The 21,315-nt window shown below is 44.3% G+C and overlaps 1 protein-coding gene across 1 annotated transcript in view; it reads right to left on the bottom strand.

The window, feature by feature from the left end:
• Nucleotides 1-367: 367 nt before the first annotated feature.
• Nucleotides 368-21,315, bottom strand: part of ATCAY (ATCAY kinesin light chain interacting caytaxin) — a 322,397-nt gene continuing 301,449 nt past the window's right edge. Inside the window, exons 10-12 of the mRNA XM_069767815.1 lie at nucleotides 20,518-20,553; nucleotides 1,321-1,356; nucleotides 368-1,182 (exon numbers count right to left, since the gene is read on the bottom strand). Of these exons, the coding sequence (XP_069623916.1) occupies nucleotides 1,149-1,182; nucleotides 1,321-1,356; nucleotides 20,518-20,553 (106 nt within the window). The 3' untranslated portion in view covers nucleotides 368-1,148. The remainder of the gene's footprint in view (nucleotides 1,183-1,320; nucleotides 1,357-20,517; nucleotides 20,554-21,315) is intronic.

Genomic DNA, 21,315 nt, shown 5'->3' with positions numbered 1-21,315 from the left:
TACATGGGTATGTAAAAAGCTAAAGTTCTTTGAAACGTTGAAACCTTTGCTGCCCTGTTGATTGGTAGGGGTCTGTGGGGCAGTCAGGACATCGTCTAGCACACATCAACAGTGCAACAGAGGGGCTACAATATATCAAAAATATTTTCAAAGTTTTGCTACATTTTAAGAAAGCATAGAAATACGTTGCTTTACTTTCATTACCCTGATCATGTATTATATAACATTTATAGCTGCATTCACAGTTCAGAAGGTCGTCTTAACAGCTTAGATAAAGTCTTACAATATAATTCAGCAGGACTTTAGGTGTAATTCTGGACTACAATAAAGACAGTAAATCAAAATCAGAACACTATAAGTAATGCGATGCATTTGCTAAGTTACTGACTTTATTTTATGTAACATTTTATGCGCAAGTTGCTGTACACGTTTTCTGACTGATCTTTTTACATAATTATGAAATTCAAATAGAAATTAATTATAGACTTAATATACAGGAGATAAACACATACTGCAAATTACAAACTTTCATCAGAATATTTTGCTTTTAGTTCTCACAAATAACATTATAAGGATGATAGACCACATATTGTTGGACAAATACTTCCATTTGCCCTTTACTTTTTCTTTTCAGATGTATTAAAAGTGATCACAATGCTTCAAATGTTACCAAATAGATATGATCAAGTATTTCAAAAATTATCTTCTCTGTTTCCTAAGATACGAATCAGCCTCTTTTTCTGCAAATCTTGTTCTGAGTGGTTCCCATGTCTTTTCCAAAATTATGCTAAGGTTTTTTCCCCATATTACTTTTCTCTTCTGTATCTTATAATGCATAAAGCATATTCCATCATTTGTTGTAAGCTTCAGAATCCCCAAACTGGCATACATGCATTAAATGTTCAAAAGCTGAAAAGCTTTAGTATGTTGATTGGCTGTCATTGGAAGTAAATCAATTCTTCAACTTTACGAAGGATACATGTAATTCATAGAATAAAATTGACATTACACTCAATTTCTGTACTGAGAAACATTTTTTTATGCATATGATCAAAAGTTCCTTGACAGTGAAAATTCAGACAGGGACCTTCAATGGCAGTATGAGGATGGTTAAAGAGGAACGTCAAGTCGGTCTTGTTTACAAAGTTTCATTTCGTAGACAGATCTTCCGCCTGTGGAATACTACAATAAAATTAAATAATTGTTCTATTTGTATAAGTAGTAGTCTATATAAAATCAGGTCAGTAACATGCATGTACAAGTACAATATTCAAAATAATTGCCTAGTGTATTAAAACAAATCTGAAATACAATCCCTACCTTGTAGCTTCCACATTATCATCTTTTTCTTCTGACCTAAAATAGGAATAATTCTTAGAAATTCAGAAAATACTTCAAAGATATATTCATGTTGATAAAATGAGTGTTTGCATAGGTTTTATTTATGTTGTTGTCTGTTTAAGCTGCAAAATAAAGATTTGAATTCAGTGTTTCTGATGCTGTGATATATTCCATTTGTCAATATGTTCAGGATGTACATGATATCTGTGTTAAAAAAAATAGAACAGAGAATGAGAGGTTCCAGATCTGTGTTCTCAATGCAGAGATGACTGTATAGTGATGGTCAAAAGTTTTACATTGAAACACATTTTGATTTTCACAAAGTTTGCAGCTTTAGTGTCCACTTTGCTCTTTCAGTATACAACTATGTGCATTTCATAAGTTTACTTTTTTATGAACAAATGCAAGTTTATTTAAAGTCTATATATTTACAGTGTTCTCCCTTTTTTTCCAAGACTTCTGCCATTCGTCCTGCCATGTTGGATATCAGCTTCTGGAAACGCATTCACAAAATAAATTCAAAGAATGTAATTGTACTGCAGAGGACCGGAGTAAAGTTATTTTCTCCAATCAAGCCCCTTCTTCAGACTATTTGGGACATCTGGAAGAATAGTTATCCAGAGAAGAAAAGTTGAGAGCTACCATACATCGTGTGTTATGCCAACTTTTCAACCAAGGGAATGGGCTCACTCACAATATTGCCTAAGAACACTGCCATGAATAAAGAATGGGATCTAAATATCCTGCAAGAGCAACTTCTCCCACTGATCCTGAAGTAATTTGATGATGAACAATGCTGTGTCCTGCATTATGTAGCACCATGTCACATGGCAAAAGTGATAACTAAAGTGACTTTGTGAATAAAACATTAAAGTTTAGGTCCATGGCAAGGAAATTCCCCAAATCGCAAACCCATTGAGAACCTGTGGTGTATCCTCAAAAAGTGGGTGGACAAACAAGCACAAAAATGTAGCTCCAAGCACTGGTTAGATAATTGTTGTAAGTCAGGATTTGGCCCAGAAGCTGAAATACAGCATGTCAAGACAAATTGCAGACATCTTTACCTCACTATTTGCATGCTAATATCAGGAGTGGGTGATAAATACAGAAGTAGTGACGTATTTCTATTATACTTTTCTTCTGATTGTTCCTCTCCTGGTTTTGGCTTACACATACTGAGTAAAAAAAATCACCAAATACCCACCATGTGCACGTGGCCTAAACGTAAAAACATCATGCAAATTCTGCACAGGGTATGTTCATTTATATGCACAGCTATCCATATTCATTTCTCATTTAACTAAATGCGCAATATCAATTGAAACCTGAAGTTACTCAGACAACTAATTCAATTTAGTGCAGTTAAATCAAGTGACTTCTTACAGTGTTCTCCACAGGTTTTACATATTCATTTCCACGAGGTATATGCATTTCTACATAAAGCCTCATTTAGACGGTAGTGTTTTTATCTTCGCAAAAAAAGGTATGTGTCTCATCAGTGTTTTAGATCAAAGTGTCAGTGATTTTCACTAATGGATAAATAAATACATTTTAAAGCTTCTATACTTAACGTTAAATATGGACAGCACACGGATAGTACACGGATGCCATCTGTGTGCTGTACTTGTCCTTCCCTGACACAGACTTGTAATAGGAGTTTTCATCTGTGCTAGAGTTGAGCGACCTTGACCTTTTTAGAGTCGAGCCGGGTTTCGCGAAACCCGACTATCTCAAAAGTCGGGTCGAGTGAAATCGGCCGATTATGACGTAAAGTCGGGATCGACCGAAACACGAAACCCAATGCAAGTCAATGGGGCAGCATAGTCGGCAGTGAGTGGGGGCCAGGAAAACACCTAGAGTGCCCATTTTAATGTCAAAACCATCCATTCTTCTTAATGAAGCTTGTCAAGCGTAATTTACCTTATAATAATTGGAAGGCATTTGAAATTGGGGGTCATTTGGCTAAAGTTGTGGTGGGTAGGGCTGGTTCAAGTAATTAGTGGGCCCAGGAAATCTGGACCACGTCACGGCAGTGGAGCAGGGAGAGGTAAGTATTTCAACTTTGCAAGTGCTGTGAACCTGAGCAAGCAGGGGGGGCCCACTCGTTGGCATTGGCACTGGCACAGGGCCCCTCAAAGTACAGCGGTGTGTTTGCACGGCGGGGGCGCCTCCCACCGGCAGCAACACTTTTGCGTACTATGAGAGGCCCTGTGCCAGTGACGTCGCCAACTAGTATTCCTCCCCCCACCTGATGAAGGAACCTGCACTTTCATCTGCACCTTCCTCTTTGTCCCCGTGTAAGGTGGTATGGTATGCGGGAAGAGCAACCTGACTTTCAGCAGGGTCACAATGTTGTTGTGTAGCGTGCACGGGGAATGTTGCGTTATGGGTCAATGTACCAGCAGACTCATCTATCACTGGCTGGGCAATGGGCAGGATGAGGAGGAAACACAGATATAGGCCCAAAGAATAAAGTTGGCTAAATGCAGTTCAAAATTGGTAACACAGGAATAACCAGGGGGCATTGCAGTGGAGGACAACTGGAATGAGAGGCTGACACAGAGAGTAGGCCCAAATCAGTAAGTAGTCGAAATGCAGTTCAAAATTGGCAACCGTAGTAAACAGGCGGCACAGCTTTGTTCAGTGGAGGAGAACAGCAAGGAGTGGCAGACACCGATAGTAGGCCCCAACCCAACTAGTAGGCCAAATGCAGTCTAACATTAACAACTACTTAACGAGCGCCTGAAAACGGAATTTCAGGACAGGAAACCAGGAGAACAGCAAGGAGTGGCAGACACCGATAGTAGGCCCCAAACCAACTAGTACGCCAAATGCAGTTGTTCCGTTTAACCACAATTTAATGAGAGCCTGAAGATAGAAGTTCAGGAAAGGCAACCTGGAGAACACCTTGGAGTGGAACACACCATCTCTCTACACCCCATACCCAATTTGTAGGCCTAATGCAGTGTAGTTTCCAAGAACTACTAAACGAGAGCCGGAAGATCGAAGCTCAGGAAAGGCAACCTGGAGAACACCTTGGAGTGGAACACACCATCTCTCTACACCCCATACCCAATTTGTAGGCCTAATGCAGTGTAGTTTCCAACAACTACTAAACGAGAGCCGGAAGATCGAAGCTCAGGAAAGGCAACCTGGAGAACACCTTGGAGTGGAACACACCATCTCTCTACACCCCATACCCAATTTGTAGGCCTAATGCAGCGTAGTTTCCAACAACTACTAAACGAGAGCATGAAGATCGAAGCAATGGAGAGGAAACCTGGGGAACACCTTGGAGTGTAACACACCATCTCTCTACACCCCATACCCAATTTGTAGGCCTAATGCAGCGTAGTTTCCAACAACTACTAAACGAGAGCCGGAAGATCGAAGCAATGGAGAGGAAACCTGGGGAACACCTTGGAGTGTAACACACCATCTCTCTACACCCCATACCCAATTTGTAGGCCTAATACAGCGTAGTTTCCAACAACTACTAAACGAGAGCCGGAAGATCGAAGCAATGGAGAGGAAACCTGGGGAACACCTTGGAGTGTAACACACCATCTCTCTACACCCCATACCCAATTTGTAGGCCTAATGCAGCGTAGTTTCCAACAACTACTAAACGAGAGCATGAAGATCGAAGCAATGGAGAGGAAACCTGGGGAACACCTTGGAGTGGAACACACCATCTCTCTACACCCCATACCCAATTTGTAGGCCTAATGCAGCGTAGTTTCCAACAACTACTAAACGAGAGCATGATGATCGAAGCATTGGCGAGGAAACCTGGGGAACACCTTGGAGTGGAACACACCATCTCTCTACAGTGGAACACACCATCTCTCTACACCCCATACCCAATTTGTAGGCCTAATGCAGCGTAGTTTCCAACAACTACTAAACGAGAGCCGGAAGATCGAAGCTCAGGAAAGGCAACCTGGGGAACACCTTGGAGTGGAACACACCATCTCTCTACACCCCATACCCAATTTGTAGGCCTAATGCAGCGTAGTTTCCAACAACTACTAAACGAGAGCCAGAAGATCGAAGCAATGGAGAGGAAACCTGGGGAACACCTTGGAGTGTAACACACCATCTCTCTACACCCCATACCCAATTTGTAGGCCTAATGCAGCGTAGTTTCCAACAACTACTAAACGAGAGCCGGAAGATCGAAGCAATGGAGAGGAAACCTGGGGAACACCTTGGAGTGTAACACACCATCTCTCTACACCCCATACCCAATTTGTAGGCCTAATGCAGCGTAGTTTCCAACAACTACTAAACGAGAGCCGGAAGATCGAAGCAATGGAGAGGAAACCTGGGGAACACCTTGGAGTGTAACACACCATCTCTCTACACCCCATACCCAATTTGTAGGCCTAATGCAGCGTAGTTTCCAACAACTACTAAACGAGAGCCGGAAGATCGAAGCAATGGAGAGGAAACCTGGGGAACACTTTGGAGTGTAACACACCATCTCTCTACACCCCATACCCAATTTGTAGGCCTAATGCAGCGTAGTTTCCAACAACTACTAAACGAGAGCATGAAGATCGAAGCAATGGAGAGGAAACCTGGGGAACACCTTGGAGTGGAACACACCATCTCTCTACACCCCATACCCAATTTGTAGGCCTAATGCAGCGTAGTTTCCAACAACTACTAAACGAGAGCATGATGATCGAAGCATTGGCGAGGAAACCTGGGGAACACCTTGGAGTGGAACACACCATCTCTCTACAGTGGAACACACCATCTCTCTACACCCCATACCCAATTTGTAGGCCTAATGCAGCGTAGTTTCCAACAACTACTAAACGAGAGCCGGAAGATCGAAGCTCAGGAAAGGCAACCTGGGGAACACCTTGGAGTGGAACACACCATCTCTCTACACCCCATACCCAATTTGTAGGCCCAATGCAGCGTAGTTTCCAACAACTACTAAACGAGAGCCGGAAGATCGAAGCTCAGGAAAGGCAACCTGGGGAACACCTTGGAGTGTAACAAACCCTCTCTCTACACCACGGAAGGGCTGATTCTTAGGAAGGAAGGCTGTCGGAAAGAAGCAGGGCGCGTCCGAGGGTGATTATATTCTTATTAGGTATATACTCACCCTCGGACGCGCCCTGCTTCTTTATTTGTAATGAATGTTTATTTGCAATGTGGTTTTGACTTACTCTATTTTTTTGGTAAATAATGATTTTATTATTTTCATTGTTTTGCATCTTCTTGGCAATAATATAAAGAAGACGCGACAGGACAACACTCGGTAGATGCCATATCTGTGTTTAAAATTGAAAAAACCTTTCAGTTAACTACTTGCAGGAGAAAGTTATTGTAGCTGGTGGCCATTTTTAGTACTGTACCAGATTTTTGTTGTATGTGTTTGTTTTTAATGTTAAAATGTCTGCATTTGATATCTCTCCAGTATTTTCTTTTTTATAAGCAAAATACTTATTTTTATATTTTCTGATGTTGGTTCCAGGGGTACACGGGCAGCAGTGGTGTGGTCAGTGGAGGCCTAGTGGAAGGAGTGACCGCAGACAGGCATCGAAGGCCTAAAATAATAACACATGGCTGTAGGCAATTTTAAATTGGTTCCAGGGGTACACGGGCAGCAGTGGTGTGGTCAGTGGAGGCCTAGTGGAAGGAGTGACCGCAGACAGGCATCGAAGGCCTAAAATAATAACACATGGCTGTAGGCAATTTTAAATTGGTTCCAGGGGTACACGGGCAGCAGTGGTGTGGTCAGTGGAGGCCTAGTGGAAGGAGTGACCGCAGACAGGCATCGAAGGCCTAAAATAATAACACATGGCTGTAGGCAATTTTAAATTGGTTCCAGGGGTACACGGGCAGCAGTGGTGTGGTCAGTGGAGGCCTAGTGGAAGGAGTGACCGCAGACAGGCATCGAAGGCCTAAAATAATAACACATGGCTGTAGGCAATTTTAAATTGGTTACAGGGGTACACGGGCAGCAGTGGTGTGGTCAGTGGAGGCCTAGTGGAAGGAGTCACCGCAGACAGGCATCGAAGGCCTAAAATAATAACACATGGCTGTAGGCAATTTTAAATTGGTTACAGGGGTACACGGGCAGCAGTGGTGTGGTCAGTGGAGGCCTAGTGGAAGGAGTGACCACAGACAGGCATCGAAGGCCTAAAATAATAACACATGGCTGTAGGCAATTTTAAATTGGTTCCAGCGGTACACGGGCAGCAGTGGTGTGGTCAGTGGAGGCCTAGTGGAAGGAGTGACCGCAGACAGGCATCGAAGGCCTAAAATAATAACACATGGCTGTAGGCAATTTTAAATTGGTTCCAGGGGTACACGGGCAGCAGTGGTGTGGTCAGTGGAGGCCTAGTGGAAGGAGTGACCGCAGACAGGCATCGAAGGCCTAAAATAATAACACATGGCTGTAGGCAATTTTAAAGGGAACCTGTCACCCCGTTTTTTGAGATTGAGCTATAAATACTGTTAAATAGGGCCTGCGCTGTGTGTTCCTATAGTGTATGTAGTGTACCCCGATTCCAAACCTATGCTGAGAAATAACTTACCAAAGTCGCCGTTTTCGCCTGTCAATCAGGCTGGTCAGGTCAGGAGGGCGTGGTGACATCGCTGGTTCTTCCTCAGCTTTACGTTGGTGGCGTAGTGGCGTAGTGGTGAACAAGCAGCGCGCGATCTGCGCTGTAATCCCTTGCATCGGTGGGGGCGGCCATCTTCCTGGGGCCGCGCGTGCGCAGATCGAGTGCTCTGCTGCATGGGGCTTCAGGAAAATGGCCGCGGGATGCCGCGCGTGCGCATTAGAGATCGCGGCGGCCATTTTCCCAAAGCCGAGATGCAAACTCGGCTTTGGGAAAATGGCCGCCGCGATCTCTAATGCGCACGCGCGGCATCCCGCGGCCATTTTCCTGAAGCCCCGTGCAGCAGAGCACTCGATCTGCGCACGCGCGGCCCCAGGAAGATGGCCGCCCCCACCGATGCAAGGGATTACAGCGCAGATCGCGCGCTGCTTGTTCACCACTACGCCACTACGCCACGAACGTAAAGCTGAGGAAGAACCAGCGATGTCACCACGCCCTCCCGACCTGACCAGCCTGATTGACAGGCGAAAACGGCGACTTTGGTAAGTTATTTCTCAGCATAGGTGGGGAATCGGGGTACACTACATACACTATAGGAACACACAGCGCAGGCCCTATTTAACAGTATTTATAGCTCAATCTCAAAAAACGGGGTGACAGGTTCCCTTTAAATTGGTTCCAGGGCTACACGGGCAGCAGTGGTGTGGTCAGTGGAGGCCTAGTGGAAGGAGTGACCGCAGACAGGCATCGAAGGCCTAAAATAATAACACATGGCTGTAGGCAATTTTAAATTGGTTACAGGGGTACACGGGCAGCAGTGGTGTGGTCAGTGGAGGCCTAGTGGAAGGAGTGACCGCAGACAGGCATCGAAGGCCTAAAATAATAACACATGGCTGTAGGCAATTTTAAATTGGTTCCAGGGGTACACGGGCAGCAGTGGTGTGGTCAGTGGAGGCCCAGTGGAAGGAGTGACCGCAGACAGGCATCGAAGGCCTAAAATAATAACACATGGCTGTAGGCAATTTTAAATTGGTTCCAGGGGTACACGGGCAGCAGTGGTGTGGTCAGTGGAGGCCTAGTGGAAGGAGTGACCGCAGACAGGCATCGAAGGCCTAAAATAATAACACATGGCTGTAGGCAATTTTAAATTGGTTACAGGGGTACACGGGCAGCAGTGGTGTGGTCAGTGGAGGCCTAGTGGAAGGAGTCACCGCAGACAGGCATCGAAGGCCTAAAATAATAACACATGGCTGTAGGCAATTTTAAATTGGTTCCAGGGGTACACGGGCAGCAGTGGTGTGGTCAGTGGAGGCCTAGTGGAAGGAGTGACCGCAGACAGGCATCGAAGGCCTAAAATAATAACACATGGCTGTAGGCAATTTTAAATTGGTTCCAGGGGTACACGGGCAGCAGTGGTGTGGTCAGTGGAGGCCTAGTGGAAGGAGTGACCGCAGACAGGCATCGAAGGCCTAAAATAATAACACATGGCTGTAGGCAATTTTAAATTGGTTCCAGGGGTACACGGGCAGCAGTGGTGTGGTCAGTGGAGGCCTAGTGGAAGGAGTGACCGCAGACAGGCATCGAAGGCCTAAAATAATAACACATGGCTGTAGGCAATTTTAAATTGGTTCCAGGGGTACACGGGCAGCAGTGGTGTGGTCAGTGGAGGCCTAGTGGAAGGAGTCACCGCAGACAGGCATCGAAGGCCTAAAATAATAACACATGGCTGTAGGCAATTTTAAATTGGTTCCAGGGGTACACGGGCAGCAGTGGTGTGGTCAGTGGAGGCCTAGTGGAAGGAGTCACCGCAGACAGGCATCGAAGGCCTAAAATAATAACACATGGCTGTAGGCAATTTTAAATTGGTTACAGGGGTACACGGGCAGCAGTGGTGTGGTCAGTGGAGACCTAATGGAAGGAGTGACCACAGACAGGCATCGAAGGCCTAACATAACAAAAATGTCAATACAATGGTATTGTCAGTGGCAGGCATTGAAGGATGTCAGCGCATAGACTAAACATTGGTGGAGCTGTGAGATAATTTTGCAAGTGGTAGAGCACTGTTTGAGCTGGGGTGGGGGGTAACTGTCTTGTGGCCGGCGGTACAGGCCCAGGGCCCCTCATATTACAACGGTGTGTCTGACGTTGGGTGCACACCACCACCGCCAGAGACACTTTATTGTACTAGGAGGGACCCAGTGGCAGTGCCGTCGACCAAAAGCGGGCTCACCCACCTCTTCAGACAAACTGCACTCTCACGGGTGCTGTCGCCAAGTGTCGATACCACGGCCCCGTGTGGGGAGTTTGGCCATTTAGTGAGGTGTAAACATGTCGTATGCTGGACAATCAGGTGCAGAAAATTACGAGATTGGAAAAGGCATTCAGAATAGTCCACAGGCAAGACCTTTTCATAGGAAAGCTAGGTGTCAGCCGGGCAAGGTGGGGCAAAAGATTTCGAAATCCAGTTGTGGTTCATTTTAATGAAGGTTAGATCATCTACATTTTGGGTAGCCAGACGAGTCCTTTTTTCTGTTAGTATTGAACCTGCAGCACTGAATACTCTTTCTGATAGGACACTAGCTGCCGGGCAAGCAAGCTCCTGCAATGCATATTCTGCCAATTCTGGCCAGGTGTCTAATTTTGATGCCCAGTAATCAAATGGGAATGACGGTTGAGGGAGAACATCGATAAGGGATGAAAAATAGTTTGTAACCATACTGGACAAATGTTGTCTCCTGTCACTTTGAATTGATGCTGCAGTACCTGTCCTGTCTGCGGTCATAGCAAAATCACTCCACAACCTGGTCAGAAAACCCCTCTGGCCAACGCCACTTCTGATTTCTGCCCCTCTAACTCCTCTGGTCTGCTGGCCCCTGCAGCTCGTGTGAGAACGATCACGGGCGCTGTGTGCAGGGAATGCCAGAAGCAAACGGTCAACAAGAGTTGCTAATATTAGTTCCAAGTTCTCATGTGGCATTATATTTTGCAATTTGCCTTTATAGCGAGGATCAAGGAGGCAGGCCAACCAGTAATCGTCATAATTCATCATTTTAGTTATGCGTGTGTCCCTTTTGAGGATACGTAAGGCATAATCCGCCATGTGGGCCAAAGTTCAGTTCTCAAATCTGCAGTTGTGCTTGGTTGAGGGGCAGTTTCAGGCAAATCCACGTCACTTGTGTCACTCAAAAAACCAGAACCCGGCCTTGCCGCGCCACCAATTTCCAGTGGCCCCGGAAAAGCTTCCTCATTAAAAATATAATCATCCCCATCATCCTCCTCGTCCTCCTCCTCCTCTTCGCCCGCTACCTCGTCCTGTACACTGCCCTGGCCAGACAATGGCTGACTGTCATCAAGGCTTTCCTCTTCCTCAGCTGCAGACGCCTGATCCTTTATGTGCGTCAAACTTTGCATCAGCAGACGCATTAGGGGGATGCTCATGCTTATTATGGCGTTGTCTGCACTAACCAGCCGTGTGCATTCCTCAAAACACTGAAGGACTTGACACATGTCTTGAATCTTCGACCACTGCACACCTGACAACTCCATGTCTGCCATCCTACTGCCTGCCCGTGTATGTGTATCCTCCCACAAAAACATAACAGCCCGCCTCTGTTCACACAGTCTCTGAAGCATGTGCAGTGTTGAGTTCCACCTTATTGCAACGTCTATGATTAGGCGATGCTGGGGAAGGTTCAAAGAACGCTGATAGGTCTGCATACGGCTGGAGTGTACGGGCGAACGGCGGATATGTGAGCAAAGTCCACGCACTTTGAGGAGCAGGTCGGATAACCCCGGATAACTTTTCAGGAAGCACTGCACCACCAGGTTTAAGGTGTGAGCCAGGCAAGGAATGTGTTTCAGTTGGGAAAGGGAGATGGCAGCCATGAAATTCCTTCCGTTATCACTCACTACCTTGCCTGCCTCAAGATCTACAGTGCCCAGCCACGACTGCGTTTCTTTCTGCAAGAACTCGGACAGAACTTCCGCGGTGTGTCTGTTGTCGCCCAAACACTTCATAGCCAATACAGCCTGCTGACGTTTGCCAGTAGCTGCCCCATAATGGGATACCTGGTGTGCAACAGTGGCAGCTGCGGATGGAGTGGTTGTGCGACTGCGGTCTGTGGACGAGCTCTCGCTTCTGCAGGAGGACGAAGAGGAGGAGGAGCGGGTGCGAACGGCTACAGCCAATTGTTTCCTAGACCGTGGGCTAGGCAGAACTGTCCCAAACTTGCTGTCCCCTGTGGACCCTGCATCCACCACATTTACCCAGTGTGCCGTGATGGACACGTAACGTCCCTGGCCATGCCTACTGGTCCATGCATCTGTTGTCAGGTGCACCTTTGTGCTCACAGATTGCCTGAGTGCATGGACGATGCGCTCTTTAACATGCTGGTGGAGGGCTGGGATGGCTTTTCTGGAAAAAAAGTGTCGACTGGGTAGCTCATAGCGTGGTACAGCGTAGTCCATCAGGGCTTTGAAAGCTTCGCTTTCAACTAACCGGTAGGGCATCATCTCTAACGAGAATAGTCTAGCTATGTGTGCGTTCAAACCCTGTGTACGCGGATGCGAGGCTAAGTACTTCCTTTTTCTAACCATAGTCTCATGTAGGGTGAGCTGGACTCTAGAGCTGGAGATCGTGGAACTAGCGGGGGTGCCGGTGGACATGGCAGACTGAGAGACGGTGGGAAATGGTATTGTTGCCACCGGTGCCCTAGATGCAGTGTTTCCTACTACGAAACTGGTGATTCCCTGACCCTGACTGCTTTGGCCTGGCAAAGAAACCTGCACAGATACTGCAGGTGATGCGGAAAATGGTGGCCCTACACTGCCGGAAGGGATGTTGCGTTGCTGACTAGCTTCATTGGCCGAGGGTGCTACAACCTTAAGGGACGTTTGGTAGTTAGTCCAGGCTTGCAAATGCATGGTGGTTAAATGTCTATGCATGCAACTTGTATTGAGACTTTTCAGATTCTGTCCTCTGCTTAAGGTAGTTGAACATTTTTGACAGATGACTTTGCGCTGATCAATTGGATGTTGTTTAAAAAATGCCAGACTGCACTCTTTCTAGCATCGGATACCTTTTCAGGCATTGCAGACTGAGCTTTAACCGGATGGCCACGCTGTCCTCCAACAGGTTTTGGCTTTGCCACGCGTTTTGGGCAAGATACGGGCCCGGCAGATGGAACCTGTTGCGATGTTGATGCCTGCTGCGGCCCCTCCTCCTCCGCTTCAGAACTGCTGCCGCCTGCACCCTGTTCCCCCAATGGCTGCCAATCGGGGTCAAGAACTGGGTCATCTATTACCTCTTCTTGTAGCTCGTGTGCAACTTCGTCTGTGTCACCGTGTCGGTCGGTGGTATAGCGTTCGTGATGGGGCAACATAGTTTCATCAGGGTCTGATTCTTGATCAGCACCCTGCGAGGGCAATGTTGTGGTCTGAGTCAAAGGACCAGCATAGTAGTCTGGCTGTGGCTGTGCATCAGTGCACTCCATGTCAGATTCAACTTGTAATGGGCATGGACTGTTAACTGCTTCACTTTCTAAGCCAGGGACGGTATGTGTAAAGAGCTCCATGGAGTAACCCGTTGTGTCGCCTGCTGCATTCTTCTCTGTTGTTGTTTTTGCTGAAGAGGACAAGGAAGCGACTTGTCCCTGACCGTGAACATCCACTAACGACGCGCTGCTTTGACATTTACCAGTTTCACGAGAGGAGGCAAAAGAGCTAGAGGCTGAGTCAGCAAGATAAGCCAAAACTTGCTCTTGCTGCTCCGGCTTTAAAAGCGGTTTTCCTACTCCCAGAAAAGGGAGCGTTCGAGGCCTTGTGTAGCCAGACGATGAACCTGGCTCCACAGCTCCAGACTTAGGTGCAATATTTTTTTTCCCACGACCAGCTGATGCTCCACCACTACCACTACCCTCATTACCAGCTGACAATGAACGCCCCCGGCCACGACCTCTTCCACCATACTTCCTCATTGTTTTAAAAACGTAAACAAACTAACGGTATTTGTTGCTGTCACACAAATTACACGGTGAGCTATAACTTCAGTATGATTTAGCTACCCCTTTACAGGTGAGTGAGACCACAACGAAAATCAGGCACAATGTTACACACTCTGTTGTTGGTGGCAACAAATGAGAGAGATGCCACACACGCAGGACTGTCACTGAAGCACAAATGTAAATATTAATCTCCCACTGATTTGATTTTTTTTTTTTTTTTAAGGGAGACTTTAGGAAAAAAAAATAATAGAATAAAATGATTTTTTCAGGAAGAATTTAGAAACCAAATAAAATAAAATGATTTTTTCAGGGAGAATTTAGAAAACAAATAAAACAAAAAAAGGCTTTCTATGGCCCACTGAGTGAGAGATGACGCACACAGGAGTCAGGAGTGGCACACAAGCCCAGAGGCCAATATTTATCTCCCACTGATTGATGTAGTGATTTTTTCAGGTAGGTTTTGGAACCCAAATCAAGCTAAAAAAAATAATAGGCTTTCTATGGCCCACAATTGGAGAGAGAGAGAGAGATGGCACACCCAGGAGTCAAGACTGGCACACAAGCAGAAAGGGCAATATTAATCTCCCACTGATTTGTTTTTTTTTTTTTTTTTTTCAGGGAGACTTTAGGAAAAAAAAATAGAATAAAATGATTTTTTCAGGAAGAATTTAGAAACCAAATAAAATAAAATGATTTTTTCAGGGAGAATTTAGAAAACAAATAAAACTAAAAAAGGCTTTCTATGGCCCACTGAGTGAGAGATGACGCACACAGGAGTCAGGAGTGGCACACAAGCCCAGAGGCCAATATTTATCTCCCACTGATTGATGTAGTGATTTTTTCAGGTAGATTTTGGAACCCAAATCAAGCTAAAAAAATAATAGGCTTTCTATGGCCCACAATTGGAGAGAGAGAGAGAGATGGCACACCCAGGAGTCAAGACTGGCACACAAGCAGAAAGGGCAATATTAATCTCCCACTGATTTGTTTTTTTTTTGTTTTTTTTTTTCAGGGAGACTTTAGGAAAAAAAAAATAGAATAAAATGATTTTTTCAGGAAGAATTTAGAAACCAAAGAAAATAAAATGATTTTTTCAGGGAGAATTTAGAAAACAAATAAAACAAAAAAAGGCTTTCTATGGCCCACTGAGTGAGAGATGACGCACACAGGAGTCAGGAGTGGCACACAAGCCCAGAGGCCAATATTTATCTCCCACTTTTTTTTTTTTTGTTCCAGGGAAAATTTATAAACCCAATAAAAAAAATAATAAATAGGCTTTCTATGGCCCACTATCTGAGAGACAGAGAGAGATGGCACGCTTAGGACTGGCACACAAGCCCAAAGGCCAATATTAATCTCCCTTTTTTTTTTAAGGGAGAATTTATAAAACCAAAAAAAAAAAAATAAATAGGCTTTCTATGGCCCACTATTTGTGAGAGAGATGGCACGCTCAGGACTGGCACACAAGCCCAGAGGCCAATATTAATCTCCCACTTTTTTTTTTTTTTTCCAGGGAAAATTTATAAACCCAATAAAAAAAAATAAAAATAAATAGGCTTTCTATGGCCCACTATCTGAGAGAGAGAGATGGCACGCTTAGGACTGGCACACAAGCCCAAAGGCCAATATTAATCTCCCACTCATTGATTTATTGATTTTTTCAGGTAGAATTTAGAACCCAAATAAAGCAAAAAAAAAAAAAAAATGGGCTTTCTATGGCCCACTGAGTGAGTGATGATGCACACAGGAGTCAGGAGTGGCACACAAGCCCTGAGGCCAATATTTTTCTCCCACTGATTGATGTGATTTTTTCAGGTAGATTTTAGAACCAAAATCAAGCAAAAAAATAAATAGGCTTTCTATGGCCCACTGAGTGAGTGATGATGCACACAGGAGTCAAGAGTGGCACACAAGCCCTGAGGCCAATATTTTTCTCCCACTGATTGATGTAGTGATTTTTTCAGGTAGATTTTATAACCCAAATCAAGCAAAAAAATAAATAGGCTTTCTATGGCCCACTGAGTGAGAGATGACACAGACAGAGATGGCACTCTAGCAGAAATGTCAATCTTAATCTCCCACAAAAAAAAAAAAAAAACAGGGAGTGTCCTTCAATTACTATCTCCCTGCAGTAATCTCAGCCAGGTATGGCAGGCAGCAATAAGGAGTGGACTGATGCACAAATTAAATAAAAAGTGTGTACAAACCAAAAAGATAGCTGTGCAGAAAGGAAGGAACAAGAGGATTTGTGCTTTGAAAAAAGCAGTTGGTTTGCACAGCGGCGTACACACAGCAATGCAGCTATCAGGGAGCCTTCTAGGGCAGCCCAATGAGCTACAGCGCTGAGGGGGAAAAAAAAAAAAATGTAGCTTCCACTGTCCCTGCACACCGAAGGTGGTGTTGGGCAGTGGAAATCGCTACAGCACAAGCGGTTTGGTGGTTAATGGACCCTGCCTAACGCTATCCCTGCTTCTGACGAAGCGGCAGCAACCTCTCCCTAAGCTCAGATCAGCAGCAGTAACATGGAACTCCCCTTTATAGCCCCTGTGACGCCGCAGACAGCAAGCCAATCACTGCAATGCCCTTCTCTAAGATGGTGGGGACTAGGACCTATGTCATCACGCTGCCCACACTCTGCGTTTACCTTCATTGGCTGAGAAATGGCGCTTTTCGCGTCATTGAAACGCGACTTTGGCGCGAAAGTCGCGTACTGCATGGCCGACCCCGCACAGGGGTCGGATCGGGTTTCATGAAACCCGACTTTGCCAAAAGTCGGCGACTTTTGAAAATGAACGACCCGTTTCGCTCAACCCTAATCTGTGCTGCTGAAAAATTGGACATGTCTCCATGAGTTTTGCACAGGCACATTGTCTGTAAAAAACACAGGTAGAACACGTGCGTGCAACACGGACGTCTGAATCAATCCTAATAGTTAAATCAACTCAATGATCCAATAATTATCCACTTGTGCAATTGTCACATATCAATAAATCCGTCCGTATCACTTCCAGCTCACTCGAGCAGTAACACAGAAAGCACAAATACATGTATAAAAATCAATCTTTAATTAGATACAACAAGAAAAAAAGAAATCTACAAAATATATATTATCTTATGTCTCCTTTGTGGCTTCGGCTTGCAGCAAGCACCTAGCTTTATTGAAGGGAGCTATGCTTTAGCTAATAGTGCGGCGGAAGCTGGGAGTCTTTACGTCTATAGCTTGTATACAAAGTTTACCAGCTCCTTCTACGGACTTAATGTCATTGTAAGGTTTGTGGAAACCATTATAGTATGCAGCTGATGGTATCTAATGATTGATTTATATCTATTACTATTTGCGCAGATATGACTAGTAGTTTGTCGGTCCCTCACGTCTGAGATACTGAGGTTTTCTGTATATATTTTGTGTATATATTTTGTAGATTTCTTTTTTTCTTGTTGTATCTAATTAAAGATTGATTTTTATACATGTATTTGTGCTTTCTGTGTTACTGCTCGAGTGAGCTGGAAGTGATACGGACGGATTTATCAATCCTAATAGTGTAGAAGCATCTCCTGATTTTCTGCCTCTTCAGCCATGTCCATTTGTTTCTCCATCTTTCCAGCTTCGAATTCCCTAGTACAAAGATAAGATCTAAAAGTACCCTTGTTCCTTTGTAATGCAAATTCATGCAACTACCAATAACCAATAACCAATAAATAAAATAAATAGGTTTGGCCGATTATGTGTATGGTGATTTGTTCTAGGAGAAGCTTAACAAATGTCTTGTACACACGTGGTCAAAATTGTTGGTACCCCTCATTTAATGACAGAAAAACCCACAACGGTCACAGTAATAACTTGAATCTGACAAACGAAATAATAAATAAAAGATCTATGACAATGAACAAATAAAAAAGTCAGACATTGGTTTTCAACCATGCTTCCACAGAATTAAAAAAAAAAAAAATAAAACTCATGAAATAGGCCTGGGCAGAAATGATGGTACCCCTGAAAAAAAATGTGACAAAAGGGACATGTTAAATTAAGGCGTGTCCACTAACTAGCATCACAGGTGTCTACAATCTTGGAATCAGTGAGAGGGCCTGTACATAGGGCTACAGATACTCACTGTGATGTTTGGTGACATGGTGTGTATCCCACTCAACATGGACCAGAGGAAGCGAAGTAAAGAGTTGTCTCAGGAGATTAGATAGAAAATTATAGACAAACATGTTAAAGGTAAAAGTTATAAGAACATCTCCAAGCAGCTTGATGTTCTTGTGACTACAGCTGCACATCTAATTCAGAAATTTAAGATCCATGGGACTGTAGCCAACCTCCCTGGACATGGCCGCAAGAGGAAAATTGATGACGGATAACACAAATGGTAACAAAAGAGCCCAGAAAAACTTCTAAACAGATTAAAGGTGAACTTCAAGCGCAAGGAACATCAGTGTCAGATCACACCGTCCGTTGTTGTCTGAGCCAAAGTGAACTTCATGGCAGACAACCAAGGAGGACACCAATGTTGAAAAAAAAAAACATAAAAAGCCAGACTGGAATTTGCCAAACTTCATGATGACAAGCCACAAAACCTACAAGAAACAAAATGAGCAAAAACACTGCTGTAACTAAATAAGTAAAAAGCAAGTGCATTTACATAACTCAGGGTTCTAAGTAATACGGTTTTGATCAAAAATAGCAGAAAAGCCATCCCACCGTCGTCAAGGTGACTGATTGGGACGGTCCTACGCTGTCTAATATTAAAAACCTTACCGTGTGTCAGAGTTGACCTCAGTGTGTGAATAGGGGTAGACAACAGGACTGGATCCCAATCTATGGACACCAGTCTGGGGAAGCTTTTAAAAGTAATTACCAGCTCAGAACAGGGAGGTCACGCCCCGGCTTGCACAAAGTGCAAAAATACAAAGAAAAGCACAAAAATTGAGCTTGCATTAAGTTGATATACATGCAACACATAAATGCATGTTCACATTGGCCATAAAGTGCACAAAACTTACAAGAAACAAAATGAGCAAAAAACCCTGCTGTAACTAAGTAAAAAGCAAGTGCATTTAAATAACTCAGGGTTTGCAAAACTACATGTTGACAAGCCGCAAAGCTTCTGGGAGAATGTACTATGGACAGATGAGACAAAAGTGGAACTTTTTGGCAAGGCACATCACCTCTATGTTTACAGATGGAAAAATGAAGCATATCAAGTAAAGAACACAGTCCCTACATGGAGGAAGCTCTGTCATGTTCTAGGGCTGCTTTGCTGCATCTGGCACAGGGTGTCTAGAATCTGTGCAGGGTACAATGAAATCTCAAGACCATCATGAGATTCTAGAGAGGAATGTGCTGCCCAGTGTCAGAAATCTTGGTCTCAGTTGCAGGTCATGGGTCTTGCTATAGGATAATGACCCAAAACACACAGCTAAAAACACCCAAGCATGGCTAAGAGGAAAACATTGGACTATTCTGAAGTGGCCTTCTATAAGCCCTGACCTATATCCTATTGAGCATCTTTGGAAAGAGCTGAAACATGCCATCTGGAAAAGGCAACCTTCAAACACGAGACAACTAGAGCAGTTTGCTCTTGGGGAGTGGGCCAAAATATCTGTTGCGAGGTGCAGAAGTCTCATTGACAGTTACAGGAATCGTTTGATTGCAGTGATTGCATCAAAAGGTTGTGCAACAAAATATTAAGTTAAGGGTATCATCATTTCTGTCCAGGCCTATTTCATGAGTTTTATTTTTTTTAACCACGTGATTATTTTTTTGTGTATGTCTTTTTACAGGGACAGCATGCAGTTTAAAGTAAAAGGTCGATAAGGAAATGAGTGGGCTCAAAGCAATATGGGAGTACTATCATCAGATTGCTCCCTATTGATCTAATAACAGCAAACTGGTAGTACACTTAAAGAGGTTATACTTTTTCTTTTGCCTTTGGTGTTAAGCACTTATCGGCAGGTAGTTGCTAACTACCTGACTGTTCTTCCTTGTGACAATCTCTCCTGACTCAAACAGCATGTTGATTGCCGGAGCAGAGTGGAAGAGATAGAACTGCTCTGTCAACATGATGTCACAGGAAGCAGGAAAATTGTCAGCAGGAATGGTCTGTGATCAATCCAAGAGATCTTTGCAGGACAGAACAGTCAGGTAGTTAAAAAATATCTGCTGATATATCCTTAGCCCCATTGGGGTAAAACATGTCCCTGATAACCTCTATAAAGACATTTATAAAAATAGCTGTCTTGTCGTAGAGTACCTAGCTTTCATCACTAAAGCCTCCACAACACGTCCCCACTTGCTTTGATTGAGTTTGGTATTTCTCAGTGATATTAGCCTGTTAGGCTTTGAACATCTTTGCCTGTGTTGTCAATCAACATGAGGGATTAGTGATGATCCTTTCTTTCCCTTTTACTTATTTTGTATCCTCTTAATAAATATGATTCCTTTTCCCCTCTTTTCCTTCCACTGGTTCCCATTCCTATATTTCTTTGAAAAAAATCCAACAAAAATGATTGAAATACAATTTAGTAATGAAAGTCAGGGCACTTTTCTAGGTTTGGAATTTATTCATGGAAACATTACTGCTTACCTTTCTCTCCTAGCTTTAATTCTTTCTTCATCATACCTTCAACAAAAATACAGTATTTAGTGACTGTTCATTTATGAGTAATTCCGAAATGTATAATATTTGAAACACTTTCATGATTTCTCATACTGTTCAATTATATACACTCATCAGCATGCAGTTTGCGAGTAGGGATGAGCAAGCATTAAAATGTTTGAGTGCTCGTTGCTCGAACCAAGCATATCCTAATTAGAGATGAGCGGTGTTCGAGTTGAACTGTTCGCCAATTTCAAATTCGAGCTGTTTTGGGCGGTGTTCGAGACGTTCGACGAACTCAAACAATTTGCTTAAAATTCGTCTGTTTGAGTTTCTGTTCGATAACTGTTCGTTCACCAAAAGCCTAATTTGATTTTCACATTAAAACTGTTTATTAACCCCTTTCTGACCTCGGACGGTATAGTACGTCCAAGGTCAGATCCCCTGCTTTGATGCAGGGCTCCGCGGTGAGCCCGCATCAAAGCCGGGACATGTCAGCTGTTTTGAACAGCTGACATGTGCCCGTAATAGGCACGGGCAGAATCGCGATCTGCCCGCACCTATTAACTAGTTAAATGCCGCTGTCAAACGCAGACAGCGGCATTTAACTACCGCTTCTGGCCGGGCGGCCGGAAATGACGTCATCGCCGACCCCCGTCACATGATCGGGGGTCGGCGATGCGTCTCCATTGTAACCATAGAGGTCCTTGAGACCTCTATGGTTACTGATCGCCGGTGGCTGTAAGCGCCACCCTGTGGTCGGCGCTCACAGCACACCTCCATTTC

Source organism: Ranitomeya imitator, chromosome 1 (assembly GCF_032444005.1).
Source record: "Ranitomeya imitator isolate aRanImi1 chromosome 1, aRanImi1.pri, whole genome shotgun sequence".
Taxonomy (NCBI): Eukaryota; Metazoa; Chordata; class Amphibia; order Anura; family Dendrobatidae; genus Ranitomeya; species Ranitomeya imitator.
Note: the sequence above shows the minus strand (reverse complement) of the source record. Positions and strands in the feature narration are given on the sequence as shown.